General features: G+C 38.2%; 1 protein-coding gene across 4 annotated transcripts in view; it reads right to left on the bottom strand.

Annotated features, from left to right (window-relative positions):
• USP9X (ubiquitin specific peptidase 9 X-linked) overlaps positions 1-16,242 on the bottom strand; it is a 461,171-nt gene that overhangs the window by 31,499 nt on the left and 413,430 nt on the right. For all 4 annotated transcript variants that reach the window (XM_059158617.1, XM_059158618.1, XM_059158616.1 and 1 more), the window contains 9 exons: positions 15,396-15,526; positions 14,926-15,204; positions 13,643-13,768; positions 12,643-12,768; positions 10,839-11,005; positions 5,143-5,251; positions 4,768-4,914; positions 3,629-3,775; positions 2,273-2,495 (listed from right to left, as the gene is read on the bottom strand). In XM_059158617.1, the coding sequence (XP_059014600.1) occupies positions 2,273-2,495; positions 3,629-3,775; positions 4,768-4,914; positions 5,143-5,251; positions 10,839-11,005; positions 12,643-12,768; positions 13,643-13,768; positions 14,926-15,204; positions 15,396-15,526 (1,455 nt within the window). The remainder of the gene's footprint in view (positions 1-2,272; positions 2,496-3,628; positions 3,776-4,767; positions 4,915-5,142; positions 5,252-10,838; positions 11,006-12,642; positions 12,769-13,642; positions 13,769-14,925; positions 15,205-15,395; positions 15,527-16,242) is intronic.

Below are 16,242 nucleotides of genomic sequence, written 5' to 3'. Positions count from 1 at the left end.
ATTCATTCTGCTATGTAATATTAATATAAATACACCTATATATAGCTTGCTCAGTTTTAAAGCATCCTAGGACCACCTGGGTTCATATCCAGGTTCTGTTGTTTACCAACTCTTTTCACCTTCAGGTAAGCTTCCGTTTCCTTTGTAATAAATGTGATAACAGTGACACCTGCTTTGCCTATAACTGCAATGTTCTTTTGAGGAGCTGATGAAATAGTGGATTCGAGAAGTCCTTTAGAACTGTAAATCACTGTATGTCTCCCTCTACCTGGTAGTATAAACCAGGAAAGAGTGTAAAATATTATCACTGTCTATGGGACTGGTTAAATAAATTATAGTATACTCAATTAAAAAGTATATAGCCAAAAAATGGAATTAGGCAGATGTATGTGTCGATAGGGAACAACTGCAGATATATTAGGGGGAAAACAAAGTGAAGACATTGTGTATACCATATGCCAATCTGTGGTTAAAAACAAAAACTGTACCAAAAAAAACTTTGCATGTGGATTTTCCATACAGTAATGCTCAAAGGACAGACACAAACTGACATTAATAGTTACAGCTATCAAAGGGGAGCCACAGACTAAAATGGGCAGGAAACGTTTTTAGTATGTAGCTTCTTAGGTACTTCAAATTTTTACCATGTTCTACTCAAGAACAAGCAGCCTGTTTCTGCCATCTTCAAGCCTATAAAGGGATATGCAGAATAAGACTTCTGAAACAGCAAATCTATCTAGAGGGCTGTGGTCCAAGGCCACTTTTTGCTGGCTAGTAGCAGGGTCCTCCCAAACCAGAGCACACAAGTCATCTTAAAATTGAAGGTGATGACTGCCTAAGATAAAACAATCCTATATAGGGAAGAGATGTGCTCCCATATACAAAGCAAAGGACAACACAGTGACTCCTGGTGGCAGACTAAACAAAACTGGATGAATCTGGGGAGAGGTTACCCATGTCCATGGAAGCAGTGGCATGGTTCATGCCAAATTTCAAAGCAAGCTTCCTGCAAGGGCAAGGGACACAGAATCTGTGTGATACCATACCCATACCTTGAGGGTAGTTAAGCTTATTGAAAATTAAATGAATAAATGTGTGGATTTGTTAAAAAACAAAACAACCCTGAACAAACGAAAGACTCTTTTTAACCTCCTTATTATACACAGATTTGATAGAATAAATAGCTAATGGTAAAGCCTTTTTTAATGGTCTAAACTTTTTTAAACAATTTTTTATTTTTTATAAACATATACTTTTATCCCCAGGGGTACAGGTCTGTGAATTGCCAGGTTTACACACTTCACAGCACTCACCATAGCACATACCCTCCCCAATGTCCATACCTGACCCCCTTCTCCCAACCCCCTCCCCCCAGCAACCCTTAGTTTGTTTTGTGAGATTTAGAGTCACTTATGGTTTGTCTCCCTCCCAATCCCATCTTGTTTCATGTATTCTTCTCCTACCCCCTTAACACCCCCATGTTGCATCACCACTTTTAATGGTCTAAACTTTTAAGCAGTTTAATCAGAATCTCCTAAAATGTTATTAAAAATGTCCTTATCTTCTGAAATACAACATATCAAAAAATTTCACGCTTTTAAATGTTTACTGTAATCAATTATATCCTTAAGCTTTGAGGATAACAAGGTTTTCTCTTAAATTATTTGTTAGATTCCTTATTTCTGCTTTTCCAGTCATTTAATACTGTCCCCCCATCCTTTTGGAGCTTCAGTTCCAGATCTGTATGATCTGGAGTCTACAGTCTATCTCAAGGGCTTTTGTGTGAGCATTACCTGCGGACTTAAACTGCATTAGAATGTTATCTTCTCATATTCTCATCTTTTAAAACCAGATTTTCTTTGGGCTCATATGAAAATAATATTAAAGAGCTTCTAAGTAAGGGCCTGAAAGGTGTTTCAAGGAATGCAACTTGAGTTTTAAATTTGAACTCTGCCATTTATTTTGACTACTTATTACTGTGGTTTGGGTTTTATTCCAGGTTTGATGGAGAAGAAATTTATTTTGCTAAATACTCAGACCCCTACAGAAGACATTTAAAAAACACTTGAAAATTTTTCTGCATCAAGACTCTTCGCTTGTAATGGTGTGAAATTATAGATCTATCTCCTACAAATGTTAAGCTAGCTGCTGAAAGAAAAACACAAGCTGAAGATGTTTACTTAAAAAAAAAAAAAAAAGAAATTAGGAAAATAGAATTTGAACAAATTAGAGAATTATCTGTCATCGAAACACTGCATTTTAGTATACTTACTAGTTATTGCTGTGCCAATATAATACATTTCAGTCAAAGAATCTACTATCTGTTTGAGATTCCTCACACAGCCAACAGCTAACGCTACAAGTAACTCAAAACCAGCATTAATGGTAGCTGGGGAGCTACAGACTGGAATTGCCTGTTCAGCGGGCAGCTCTCCGTTTCTCATATATTGCAGGTAAACATTGGATGCAGGGAAGATGAAATCATCAATTAATTCCTACAAAAGTTGAAAAAAGGATTACGTATTAGCAATTACATATGTATATGTTACATATACTTCTATTTCTATAATGTTTATGACAAAGTTATGTGTATACATTTTAAGGAAAGAAAGAAATGTCTCTTGGAAGGAAATAACGTTAAACTGCTTGTCAGAATTAAAGCTATCATTACATCTGAGAAAACTTACTTGGATTCTCTAATAAAAAGATTCTACTTCAAAACACTCTTTACTACAACTAACAAATACACCAAGTTTCTCTGATTAAGAGCAAGTTGACTGTAGCACTTAACTTTTTTTTTTTTTTTTTTTTTTAAGATTTTATTTATTTGACAGAGACCACAAGTAGGCAGAGAGGCAGGCAGAGAAGAGAGGGAGAAGCAGGCTCCCTGCTGAGCAGAGAGCCCCAGCAGGGCTCGATCCCAGGACCCTGAGATCACGACCTGAGCCGAAGGCAGAGGCTTTAACCCACTGAGCCACCCAGGCACCCCAACATTTTAAATAAGTTTACTCTTTTGTTTTCTTAAGAGATTTTATTTATTTGATAGAGCGCAGAGCAGGAGAGAAAGTACAAGTGGGGAGGTAGGGCAGAGAGAGGAGAAGCAGGCTCCTGGCTGAGCAGGGAGCCTGATGCGGGGCTTGGCTCGATCCTAGGACCCTGAGATCATGAGCTGAGCTGAAGGCAGATGCTCAGCCCCCAGGTGCCCCATGTTTACTCCTTTAATCATATGTGTACCAAAACTGATTTTAAATAAAAATAACATGTACTAAAATGATACTTTCTTTGAGTTACCACACATGTGAAAAAAGTCATTAAAGAAATAGGATAAACATGACGCTATCTCACAAATACGTGTTGTTTTAAAAAGACTGAAGTGAAAAATTCTTTTTCCAAAAACAACAAAAAAAATTCATGTGTGTATTTACTTTAAATACACAATATATTTTATTTACATACAAAATTCAGAAAGTATATTTAAAAAAATCACTGCAACCTCTATAAAGATTCTTAAAAAGAAGGTAGAAACGGTCAAGATAATACACCAAAGACATGGTATTATAAACCAGCCAGACAGATTTGGTAACAAACATCGAGGAGGTCAGGATATCTAGTTTTGGACAAAACTTACTTTAATGAGATTAGCACCTCCTTTTTCACAACCAATATGATACTTTTTCTCAGGGGTTTGAAAGGCCAGTAATTCTTTTGTTACCCCAAGGTGACCTTCTAAGATCGTCTCTTCAACACCTGTTTCACCTGTTCTTTTAACATCATCCTGCCAAAGAAAAAATAACAAATGTCTAATTTATGAAGGGAGGTAAGGAGGGAGAGAGAAGTCACAATGAGAAAACTAGAAACACATGAAGTAATTCCCCCAAACTTTTCCATTCATTCTTAAAATTTATTTTTATTTTTAAAAATCAATAATCATCCAGTCTAGTTAACATACAGTATAGTATTAGTTCCAGGTGTACAATATAGTGATTCCCCACTTCCATACATCATGCAGTGCTCATCATGACAAGGGCCCTCTTTACTACCCCTATCACCTATTCCCCCCACCCTCCCCTCTGGTAACCATCTGTTTGTTCTCTATCGTTAAGACTCTTTTTCTTGCCAAAGCTTTCCCTTCTAAGCAAGACGAAATTCTCTTCAGAACTTTTAGGGATATAGAAGCTACATATCTCTTCAGAAATAAATTCTCATACAATTCTGAGTAAAGAGTATTCGGTGTTAACATCAAGACTTAAGTGCTAGTCTGTACACACTGATTTTTTTTGTTGTTGTTGTTAAAGATTTTACTTATTTGACAGAGAGAGACCATAAGCAGGCAGAGGTGGGTGGGGGGAGGGAGGGGAAGCAGGCTCCCCACTGACCAGAGAGCCAGATGCCGAACTTGGTCGTAGGACCCTGAGATCATGACCTGAGCTGAAGGCAAAGGCTCAACCCACTGAGCCACCCAGGCGACCCATACACACTGATTTTTGATGAGAACAATTCAAAGGTTTTACAAGACGAAAATTTGCAAAAAGGCCCAAGATTCTAAAATGGAAGAGGCTGAAAAATCAGTAATTCAAGCTCCAAGTAAAACAAAGCATTCATTCAGTGAATCATGAGTTACTAAGACCCACCACCACAGAGTATATTCTTTGGTCCTTTTTATTACTCTTTGGTGTTTTTCACTTAACCAAAATGCTCAAAACTACAAACTATCAATTAATAAAACACTCTATCAATACAATAAACATAGTATTAAAGGTAACTTACCCTAATTCTCTTAAGCCAATCAATTTCATTATTGAGAAGAACTTCAGCATTGGGTATGTTAATATTACTATTGTAAGCGTAATTAAGAAGGTGTCTTAAAAGGGTGAAGTAGTCGCCCGAATGCTTAGCTCTCTCTCGGGCTGTGCTCTGAAACAATAAAGTAAAATCATATGAATTCACATGTCCATGCACAGAAGCCACTTTTTTAGAACCTAGAGATAACTAGAGCAGAGAACTAAAATAACATGGGAAGTTAAGAATATTTACTTAATAAATACAGGCTGTTCTAACTTGAATATAAGCTAAAACCATAAATTCCTGAATGTCTTGTTTAAAGAATTCATCACTCTAAGAAACATATTAAAAAAGTCTCACCCCCAACACGGTGAAGAGCAGAGTAATGAAGAAAAGTAGAGGCCTGTGTCCCATGCAACATCTGGTGCACATCAAAAAGAACTGCTCTTGTGCAACCTGGCGAACAGTTCTGAAATAAAAGCATTTCACATTTAACATATTATTTGCACGAAGTTAAAAAAAAAAAAGAAAGAAAGAAAAAGAAAAAGAAAACAAACAAACAAAAAACCGCCCAAAGATTCCAAAACTGGCCTGTCTTTGGAGGGAGGGATGGGGTGGAATAAAGGTGAATCAAAAGTAAAAACACAAGGATACAAGGTTAACGCCCTCTGAAGCCCACAACCCGAAACACATGAATATTGGCTGTACGGCAGGAACCTCAAATTGTCCTAGAAGAGTTTGAGGGATACCCTGTAACATCCCTTTCTTGGAACAGGCTGGAAATGCTCTTTTGAATACAAGATGGCTTACAGTAAGCCTTACATATCTTTTGGGCCGTCCACAGAATTTTTACTCATTGCATTTTGGGGCACACAACTCTGTAGGAATTCTGTTGCAATTATAGGAAGGATAATGCTGCAATGTCCCTTTTATTATTCTAGCGGCTCCCAAAGCATGGTCCCCAGATCAGGAGCATTAGCATCGTTTGGGAACTTGTTAAAAATGCAAATTATCAGGCCCCATTCTGGACCTGCTGAATTAGAAATACTGGGGGTGCTACCCAGCAACCTGTGTTTTAATGAATCCTTCAGGTGACTTGAATGTGCACTAAAGATCGAAAACCACTGTATTATATACAATATTCTATGATGACCTTGTCTCTGGTCCAGTAGTGAGAAATTTACCTGACGACTATGAATCTTTTAAAAAAAAAAAATTATACACATGTGACCACAGCAAATGTCCAAGAGGGTAGAAAGATCACCCATTTACTGCTGTGCCTCAAGAACCTAGAATAGTGACCCACATATAACAGGTGCTAACAATCAATTCTGTTACCACATGCACAGATGCTGTTTATTCATAAACAGTGATCTATGACTCCATTAGGAAGTAAACTCCTGGGGCGCCTGGGTGGCTCAGTGGGTTAAGCCACTGCCTGCGGCTCGGGTCATGATCTCGGGGTCCTGGGATCAGGTCCCACATGGGGCTCTCTGCTCAGCAGGGGGCCTGCTTCCCTTCCTCTCTCTCTGTCAAATAAATAAATAAAATCTAAAAAAAAAAAAAAAAAAAAAAAGAATTAAACTCCTTCAGGGCAGGGCCTTGGTGACGCCAGGGTTTCTGACACCTGGAACAATGCCTGACATATGGGGAGATGCTTAATAAGTACCTGGTAAGCACCTGTGTATCTTACGGTCATTGCAAACTACATTTCATGGGAAACTACCATGCTTCTGTCTTTCTGCTAGCGATAGAGAGCTTAGAACCAAATTTATAGCTCAGTGTAAAGGACTTGACAGACTACATTTTGTGTCGTTTTCTGGAAACCCGTACATGGTCTTATAAACCAGGACTTTAGAAGCCGGTGGGTAAAATCTGATGGAACCCAAGTAAACTGAAGTCAGGAGTACCTGAAGTCAGGAGTTTTTTGGGGAGAAAGTCTGTAACTTTAATTAGATTTTCATAGGTATATGTCATTCACATTGTCCTAGTTCATTTTTTTAAAACTCAGGTATGCAGCTCAAATAAAGTAGGGATCTATAAAAAGTTAGTATTTGTGATATTCTTTTTTTTTTTTTTTAAAGATTTATTTATTTATTTGACAGAGAGAGATTACAAGTAGGCAGAGAGGCAGGCAGAGAGAGAGAGGAGGAAGCAGGCTCCCTGCTGAGCAGAGAGCCCGATGCGGGACTCGATCCCAGGACCCTGAGATCATGACCTGAGCCGAAGGCAGCGGCTTAACCCACTGAGCCACCCAGGTGCCCAGTATTTGTGATATTCTGATGAAATCTCTCTCATACATGTCGATTTCTGTAATGCTTTCAAAGAAACACGTGCCTATCATCAACAAATCGTGTGGCCAGTATCTTTAAGACATACTCAAAATCTCACTTCTTACCACTTCTAATACTACCATACTTCCAGCCACTGTCATCTTTTGTTTAGATTAACAGTTTTTCCTGACACTTTAGAACTTATTCTCAACAAAACCACCAGAATAAACTCACAATGTAACTCAGAGCACACCATTCCTCTGCTCAAAACCCTACAATGGGATGCCCATCTCCCGGTAAAAAAACAATCCATGTTGTTAGAATGATCCATAAAATCCAAGCAGGCTGCCTGTTAACTTTCTGACCTCATCTCCTATAGCTGCCTATCCTTCACTCACTGCTCCAGCCACACTCGTCTCCTTGCTGTTAAGACATCAGGCACGTTCATGCCTCAGGACATTTACATCTGTTGTTCCTTCTGCTGAAAACCTGCTTCCTCCATTATCTACATGGATTACTACCTTCCTCTTTCAGAGGTTTGTTTAAAGGTCAAAACCAAACTCTACTGATTCCCCACTATTCCTTATCACCGTCATTTCTCTCTATAGCATTTATCACTAACATACTGTATATTTTCCCACATGTTTGCTCCTTCATACTCCCATCTCCTTTAGTTTGTAGACTCCAAGAAGGCTGGCTGATATTCTGTTTTGTTTACGGCTATATCCCTAGTAGCTGGGATAGTGCCTGCTGATACATAATAGGTACTCGCTAAATTATTTACCAAGACTGCCTACCATATTAAAATTGAGTACTTAGGTCTCAGCATCAAAGGCCTTCTGCAAACTGACTCCCACTAATCCCCTTTACAGTATTATCCTGTACTCCTCTTTCACACATCAAACCAGACTACTCAGCTTTTCTCTGAAAGCACTATGCCGGGGTGGCAAACTCAAATGTCTTCATCAATGTCAGGTAACATAAAGGAGTTGAATAAATAGGTAGAGTATAAGGCAAAAGGTGCTAGAGGGGCTGGAAAAAAAAACCATAGCCACCTAAAGGAATTTCGATCAAACTCTTAGTGATTATAACAAGTTTAGTGATATGATATGGAAACAGACCTCACCTAAACAAAGGTCTGGGAGACTTTTCAGAAAACGTTAACAGAAAACGTGGCACTGAAGTTGAAACTTGTAAGCAGCAGTAAGGGTCGAATTGTTTATAAACCAAATTTAAATGTTTAGACTTAACTCAAAGGCAATGAGAAGGCATGGAAAGACCTGATACCAGGAAAACAATGGGGTCATGCTTGGCAAAGATCATGCTGTCTGCAGTGTGGTCACAGGATGAGAATAAAATACCTTAGCGGTGAAGCACTGGGGTGGGAAGATTAAGGATATTGCAGTTGTCTGGGCAATGGATGCTGGCTGTTTAGACGAGGGTAGAAGCAGTATGGAGGAGCAAGAACAGAGTCCAACAACACAGAAGTAAAAATACCATAATGGGGACTGAGGTTGAGGGGAAGCATCGCCAATGCCTACCTTCCATTTGTATGCACATATAAATCTTACCCGAACCTGAGCTCATGTTACATTCGGCAAAGTACCTTCACTTCTGCTCTTTCTGGGTAGAAAAGTAACTTATTCCTCTTCTAATTCCTAGAGTACTTTGCCTCCTATGACACAGATTTCTCTCTCCAAGCTCCTTGAGTGCAAGAACTATCTTATTTGACTTTGGACTTTGTCAAGCACATGGTAAAGACTCACATTAATTTGCTCATGAAGTATAATTACACAGAGTATAATCATGTGGCAGAAAGTCAGAACTCAAGAGGCAGGACACTGTCCTGTAACTTTAGCCTTAGTTCAGCCAGCAGCAGTCTAGTGAGTTGCTACAGAATTAAGGGAGAAAGCAAACACGGGATATGCACTGTACATAGGTTAGTAATATTATGCAAGTATAAACTCTAAGGGGCAGCCTCATGTATGCAGGACCACAATCCTGCACTTGAAACTGTTGGGGCTGGATGTGTTTGGGGATTCAGATTTCAGAAAGGTAATGCCAACAAATTATGTTCAAGTCAGGTTTGCTGTCAAATTCTTACAAATTGGAAATAAGGGCCTTTGAACCTGCAGGGCAAGGTGAGGGCCAGTCCGAGAGAAGAAAATCAGATACCTAAAGCTCAAAAAGATCTTGCTCTTAGAAGACCCTATCTGTTGTTGACTATAAGGGAACAGAGGCATACTGAGATAAAGTACTGTCTACAGAACTTTACTTCATTGTGTGAAGTTTCAGGGGAAGGAGGAGGGAACTGGGTCTAATTTCCTGTAAGGGGGAAATGTTCATAAAGGTCTTTAGAGGGCAGAAAACCCGTAAATCCAAGTGCAGCCAAGAAAGTGAAGTAAGTTCCTAACTTAAGATTTGGGAATCAATATAGAATAAAACATTTGCTACCTCTGGGTTTGACTTCACTAAAACTCTTCAGATAATCATCTTTTCCCTCCTCCTTCCCTCTGACTTGTTATCAAATAGAACCAGACTCACTCAACCTGTTAATTTTTCTTCACATACTGGGTTATCTCATGATGATCACGTCTTTTCAAGGAGGCAACAAGCACAACCTTACTGGGGGCGGGGGATCCTGTCAAAGGGCTTTCTGAATTTCAAGGACATGACCAAGGAACTTCTAAAATAGTAGACCTTCCCACTACGTCACTTTACAGCATCCTCTGGAATGAGCAAAATATATCTATTCCATCAATGTACTTTTTTTTAAAAAAAGGCTTTATCACTAGGTTTTATTTCAGCAAACTTTATTTTGACGTTACATTAATTTCATCAGTGATTTCTGTCACTGCTGAATGAATGGCATCTGAAAAAATAACCTAAGTGAACATCTTCTTTCTTTTCACATGATATATGGAAGACAGATTAATTAAATTTAACAGTGACACTAATTACAGCTCCAGTTTAAAGAGTTAGCCCATGAAGATCAGGATTAGAATGACATGAGGATGGAAACCAACATTTTCTACAAATCTGATCGACTTGCACAAAAAGAAGTCCAAAACAAAGCTTATACCATTGATTAAATGATCTTCAATTGAAAACAAGGGCTTTAATTATTTGCTCTTTGGTCTCATTATAAAATGCAAAAGTTCTTACCAGAACCCTGATTTGTGAATTTCATACTGAATTAACAATTTCTCTTGAAGCAAACAAACCAAAAAACCTGGCATCTACATATCCAAGACAGGAGGCGAATGTCCTGTTTAAGTGAAATCTTACCAACCAAATTTTTTAAATGGGCTAAAATATTTATCTCTTGAGTAAAACTAAGTTCTGAAATTAGGGAAAAAATTAATTTTACTTTGAGATTTGATGTTGCCATTCTGCAGAGACTAAAACCAAAGTTAGGTCTATGCAAAATGTGGTTAAAAAATTTTTCTTAGGGCGCCTGGGTGGCTCAGTGGGTTAAGCCGCTGCCTTCGGCTCAGGTCATGATCTCAGGGTCCTGGGATCGAGGCCCGCATCGGGCTCTCTGCTCAGCAGGGAGCCTGCTTCCCTCTCTCTCTCTGCCTGCCTCTCCATCTACTTGTGATTTCTCTCTGTCAAATGAATAAATAAAATCTTTAAAAAAAAAAAAAAAAAAAAAAAATTTTTCTTAAACACTATCATGCTATAGAGACAAAAAACACTTGATTTCTGGGACAAATTCTCCCAGCATAAATTTATTTCTGTGTAACAAAAGATGAAGTTTCTTACAATTATAAAGATACTTACTTGCTGTGACAGTGCAATAGTAAGTCAATAATAAATGTCTGCCAAGCCTTTTCTTTACTAAGAGCATCCAAGGCTGTCGGAATCAAGGCAAAACACAACGTCATCACTTCTAATGCCTCACAGCAAACCTGTTCATCTTCCAAGTCTGGCTCATTGCCTGCGTTGGTCTGTAAAATTATGGTCAGAGGCAAGTTACCTAGAGTTGCATTTAAGAAAAATCTCACACAACTTCAATTAGTGCTTAAAACTCAAAGACTCACCTAAACCATCTGGCCTCAGCCTCTCTACCTGCAACTTGAGACCCATTTAAGAATAGTATGGAAATGATTATAGTACAGAGATAGTATGGAAATGAATAGTGATGTCTAATTCCAGTATTCTGCTATATCCCAAGGAACGATGAAGGAACACACTGAGAATATCACTTGTTACTCTGTCCTTCAGGCTCCTAGGGATCTTCTTTCTGAAATGAATGATCACTCCTTTCTTAAGGCACATTCTAGCACTGCAGAGTTAGGAACTTATGACTAGTTCCACAAGGTAGTGTAACTACAGGGCCACTGTATTCTAAAGCAAATTTCTTAGACAATTGTTCAGGAAGGTTTTACAACCTAAAATATGCTTGGATAGGTAGCTAGTAAATTTTAATCCGATTCTGTAAAAAAGTGATGATTACAATACACGCCTAAAAAAGAACAAGCATTCAAATACTAGCTGAATGGGGCACCTGGGTGGCTCAGTCAGTTAAGTGTCTGATTTCAGCTCAGGTCAAGATTTTCGGCTCCTGGGATTAAGCTCCCTATCAGGCTCTGTGCTTGGTGGGGAGCCTGCTTCTCCCCCCCCCTTTTCCCCCTCCCCCAACTCATGCTCTCTAATAAATAAAATTTTAAAACAAACAAAAAGACTTAGTTGAATGCCCAGGAACTGTACCAGACAGATGCTACCAGATTCTAAAATGTATCCAAGGAAAAACAGGGTTATGTTGGCCATAAAATGGAAGGTCTACCAAGCTCAAAAGTTCCTATAAATTTAATTTCCTCTTCTAAATATTCAGTAGTGATTATGAGGGGTAAGTACATATAATAAGAAAAGAAGGAGTGAAACAGCCTCACTTCTGTCAATAATTTGCTTCATCTAAGGGAAGGTCAGAGATGATACCTAACTGGCTGACACTTTCTACCTTTGACTGCTTTATTTTTTTAAAGATTTTATTTATTTATTTGACAAAGATCACAAGTAGACAGAAAGGCAGGCAGAGAGAGAGAAAGAGAGAGAGAAGGAAGCAGGTTCTCCGCTGAGCAGAGTCTGAGGTAGGGCTCGATCCCAGGACCCCGAGATCATGACCTGAGCAGAAGGCAGAGGCTTTAACCCACTGAGCCACCCAGGTGCCCCTCCTTTGACTGCTTTCACAGACAAAAATATTTAAAATGTCAGGACACCGCAGCTGACAGTTAACTAAACTAAAATTTACATATGACAGAAAGATAATGAAAGAAGAAAAATGGAGACAATAGGAAAAAGAAAATTCAATAGGAGATCATATCTGAGTCTAGTGAGAAGTAGAAAAACATCGTTTCATATTTTAAAAAGCAGCTTTATGGTAGGATTCGGAAGTACTTTATTTCAAAAGTAAAATTTTACTGTATTCTCATCTTACCTATAGCTACCATTTAATTGTCAGCCATGAAGATGCAATACTAAATACTAGTATTTAGTATTTGGTAAAGATAGCAGATGTAATGATTCAGCTTCACACACAATTAACATTAATTTAAAAGGAAAATATTTTTGAGGTAACTCTTACCTTCTCATAAATTTTAGTGATTTCTTCATTTGGGCTAAATACTAGCTGTAATGCCCCACATCCTGATGCCCAGATGATTTTCTGAATAGCTCTAATTACACAGATATCAGGCATATATCTTGAAGCCTGCAAGACAATGCACAATAAAAATGATTTGATAGCGTATTAAAGTAAAATAATAAATGGAAAAGAAAAAATGTTTCTCCTTGTAAAAAAACTGCTTTTGTCTTTTTTTTTCTTTTTCATTTAACAGCAATACCACAAAGCATGCTCTCCAAGTTATTATCTGGCCCTGTATTACTTTCAGAAGCATCTTAAAAAGACTACTAAGAGGATCCCACCACCATTCTACTCATTTTTTTACCCATAAAAATGAAAACCAAGTCCATACAAACACTTGTACAGAAGTCACAGCAGCTTCATTCACAGTCAAAAGAAGTCCTTTGCCAAGTGTACAATGTGGAGTATTCACAATAGGATACTACTCGGCAGCAAAAAATAATGGCCTAATGGTTTACAAAACAGATAATTCTCAACATCATTATTCAGAGTGGGAGGAACTAGACATATAGGAACACACACGGTAGAATTCCACCTGTATACAATTCTAGAAAATGAAAACTATTCTACAGTGGCAAAAGATCACTGGTTACCTGGGGTAGAGGGAAGGGACTGCAAAGGGACATACAGAATGATGGAAATGATCTGTGTCTTGATTATGATGGTGGTTTCACTCATACCTGCATTTGTGAAGACTGAATTATATATATTCAGAGGATGTTGTTTATTGTACATAGAGGATTCAAACCGGAAAGTACTAACATTAGTATTAGGCAAAATTCATGTTAAGGGAACTCTAGACTGAGACAGTTATTAGAGTGAGTAGACCTAGGAAAATTCAGCCCTGAGCTGTGATAAGGGTTATTTCTTAATTAAACAGAGGGTCAAACATAGAAATAGACATGGCAGGATTTCACAGCTTAGAAAGTTTAATACTAACCTCATCAGATATTTGCTGAGCAAGACGAATGGATACATTTCTAAGCATGCATTCAGATGATGGATTAGGAATGCTCTGAAGGGCACTTTGTAGCACCACGGCTTGATCATGAGTAACTTGGTTGACCTGAAAAAACCACCATTTTGCTCGAAGTAAGTAATTTGTACAGAACCAGACCCAACCATATGCTCCCCCCACCCATTGCCACTCCCTCCAAATGACCTCCCTTCCGTATATACACATGGTAGAACTGCAGTGACTTAAACAAAAAGCAGTCCGTATTGCCAACAATGTGGGCCTCCACTTTTTCTTATGTAACAAGGTGCTACACGTCCCTTGCAAATACCCATTCTAGATTAATTCAACTTGTGTCCCTACATGTGGGCACAGTATAACTTGTGGACATAAGTGATAAACTGAAGTGATGACTCCAACCCCTACCTAAAGACTCAATAAATTACTCCACACCTCTTACATGTGTGCTTCTGGGCAGACCCTGTTCCCATTTCCCCTGCTCATCATTTTCCTCTTTGAAAGGGAGAAACGTTAAGGAATTTTAGTCACAGCTACTGACATTTGCTATTAGGACAATATATGTGGTATTATTCCGTATCACATATTTAATGTAACATCACATATCTAATCAACATTCCAATTTCCAGATTAAGCCCTAAGCTATTTAAAAAAAAAACAACAGAATTCCTAGAGCTCTTTTCTTCTATCCGTAAACTTAGTAAATCATCACTTGTGATGAATATAGAAGACTTCAAATTTTAGTCAGAATTAAGTGCATACTTTGACCGCTCATAAGTAGACACTGAATTATGGCATGTCTTGAGAACTTTTGGTGAGATGGATCAAGGATGCCACCAAGGCAAAGACAGAGTCCAGAGTTGGAATAAGCTCAGAAGTGGAGGTTAAGCCTATCAAGGTGGGAAGAGAGTGGCAACAGGCTAAGTCAATTACAACTTTCTTATTAGCACCTGTATTTTCATGTATCTTCCAGGTACAAGTTAGTAAGAGATGCATACAGAGTTTTTATCAGGTTTAAAGTAATTGAAATCCAAACAGGTTTAAAGGTGTAGGGAGGAACTGTCCTCTTAAATTAAGAGTATAGCCAGTAAAAAGCATTTTCACTTTTCATACAAATTTAAGAGACAGAAACCTCTAAAATAAGATACCACTGGAAAGGAACTCGAAACATTCTGAATCAACTCTGAACACAAACTTTAAAAAATTACCATTTATTACTATAAGTAAGACATTTTTAAAAAGTGTATTACCGATGTCATGGGATTCACGCCTTCTACACCTGGCTGACAAGCTTCTGCCACAGCTCGAACGTGGCCATAGCCAATGGCAGTTAGCAACAGTTTGGCTATTTTAAGAGCATTGAGGTAAGCACCCCTTCGAGTTTCCATATCTGCATTTGGTAGGAAGTTATTTCTGGTTAGCATGCTCAGGACGAGGGGCAGGCCACCACTTTTCAAGAAGTGAAATTGAAAATCAGAGGAGTCATCAGCCAGAGGTGCACCAGCAGGCATTAACAAGGCATAGACTACCTGGAAGAAGAAAAGGACTGTATTAAAAGGGTTTAAAAAGATAACTTCCATTTTCCCTATCATCATTGCTAAGAAATTCTTGACCATTTAAAAAATATTTCTTTTTAAGTGTTATCCATGTTCTTCAGATTACCACATAAAAAGGTCAAGTTCAAAGAACATGAAATACATTCAAAAGAGAAAAAACTAACCTCTGTTAGGTATAGCACTTGTGAGGCTGAAGGACCAAAGAAAAGCGAGTCAAGAGATGGACTAAGGCTGCTTTCTCCAAGTTTGGCGTGATCTAAACAAATAGCTCTTAACTTTTCTATTGTTGTGCTATCTGTAAGAAAACAAGAGACACAGTCTAACAGTCTAAAACACAACATAATCTATGCATTAATAGAATTTCACTTTTGGTATTTTGAAGATTACTTCAGTACAGCATAACTATCAATTCATTTGACTTATAGGCTCATGCCTCACAAGAAATAGCTGGATCTAGATTTAAAAAAAAAAAAAAATCACTATGAACTAGGACTTTCTTATCAGTCAACCCAAACATGAAGGAAGGCAGTCTTCACCCAGAGACCTCAAATCAACATGCCTCCACGACCACTGTAAACCTAAAAAATACAGTACACTTCAAAAGGAAATCATCCTTATCGAAATAACAAAGATAAAAAATTACAAGTTCTTCCTTCCAACTTCTCTATTGTTCACCCTCATGACACTACCCATTAACTGCTCTATTTTATTGAAAGGAGCTTAGTGGTACCTTAGAAACTGAACTCTAAAAGGAAAGACACAGAAAAAAAAAAAAAAAAAAAAGAATACAGGCACCTCGCCTAACACCACTTCACCGTTATGAAAGACCTATAATAGCACCTGTTTTCCATTAGCCACAAGAAATCCAAAGAGGATTCTTGCTTTTACGAAAAGAGGCAAAAAGCAAAAATAGCATCCAGTGTTTGTTTTGCAGAAAGTTGTTCAAGAGGCAGTGTGCACCCCCAAGCAGATAAAGTGGACCCGCAAAGCTCCTTCCCTGGGAGTGACATT

Source organism: Mustela lutreola, chromosome X (genome assembly GCF_030435805.1).
Source record: "Mustela lutreola isolate mMusLut2 chromosome X, mMusLut2.pri, whole genome shotgun sequence".
NCBI lineage: Eukaryota > Metazoa > Chordata > Mammalia > Carnivora > Mustelidae > Mustela > Mustela lutreola.
The sequence above is the reverse complement of the archived record's forward strand: the minus strand, read 5'-3'. Positions and strand labels throughout refer to the sequence as shown.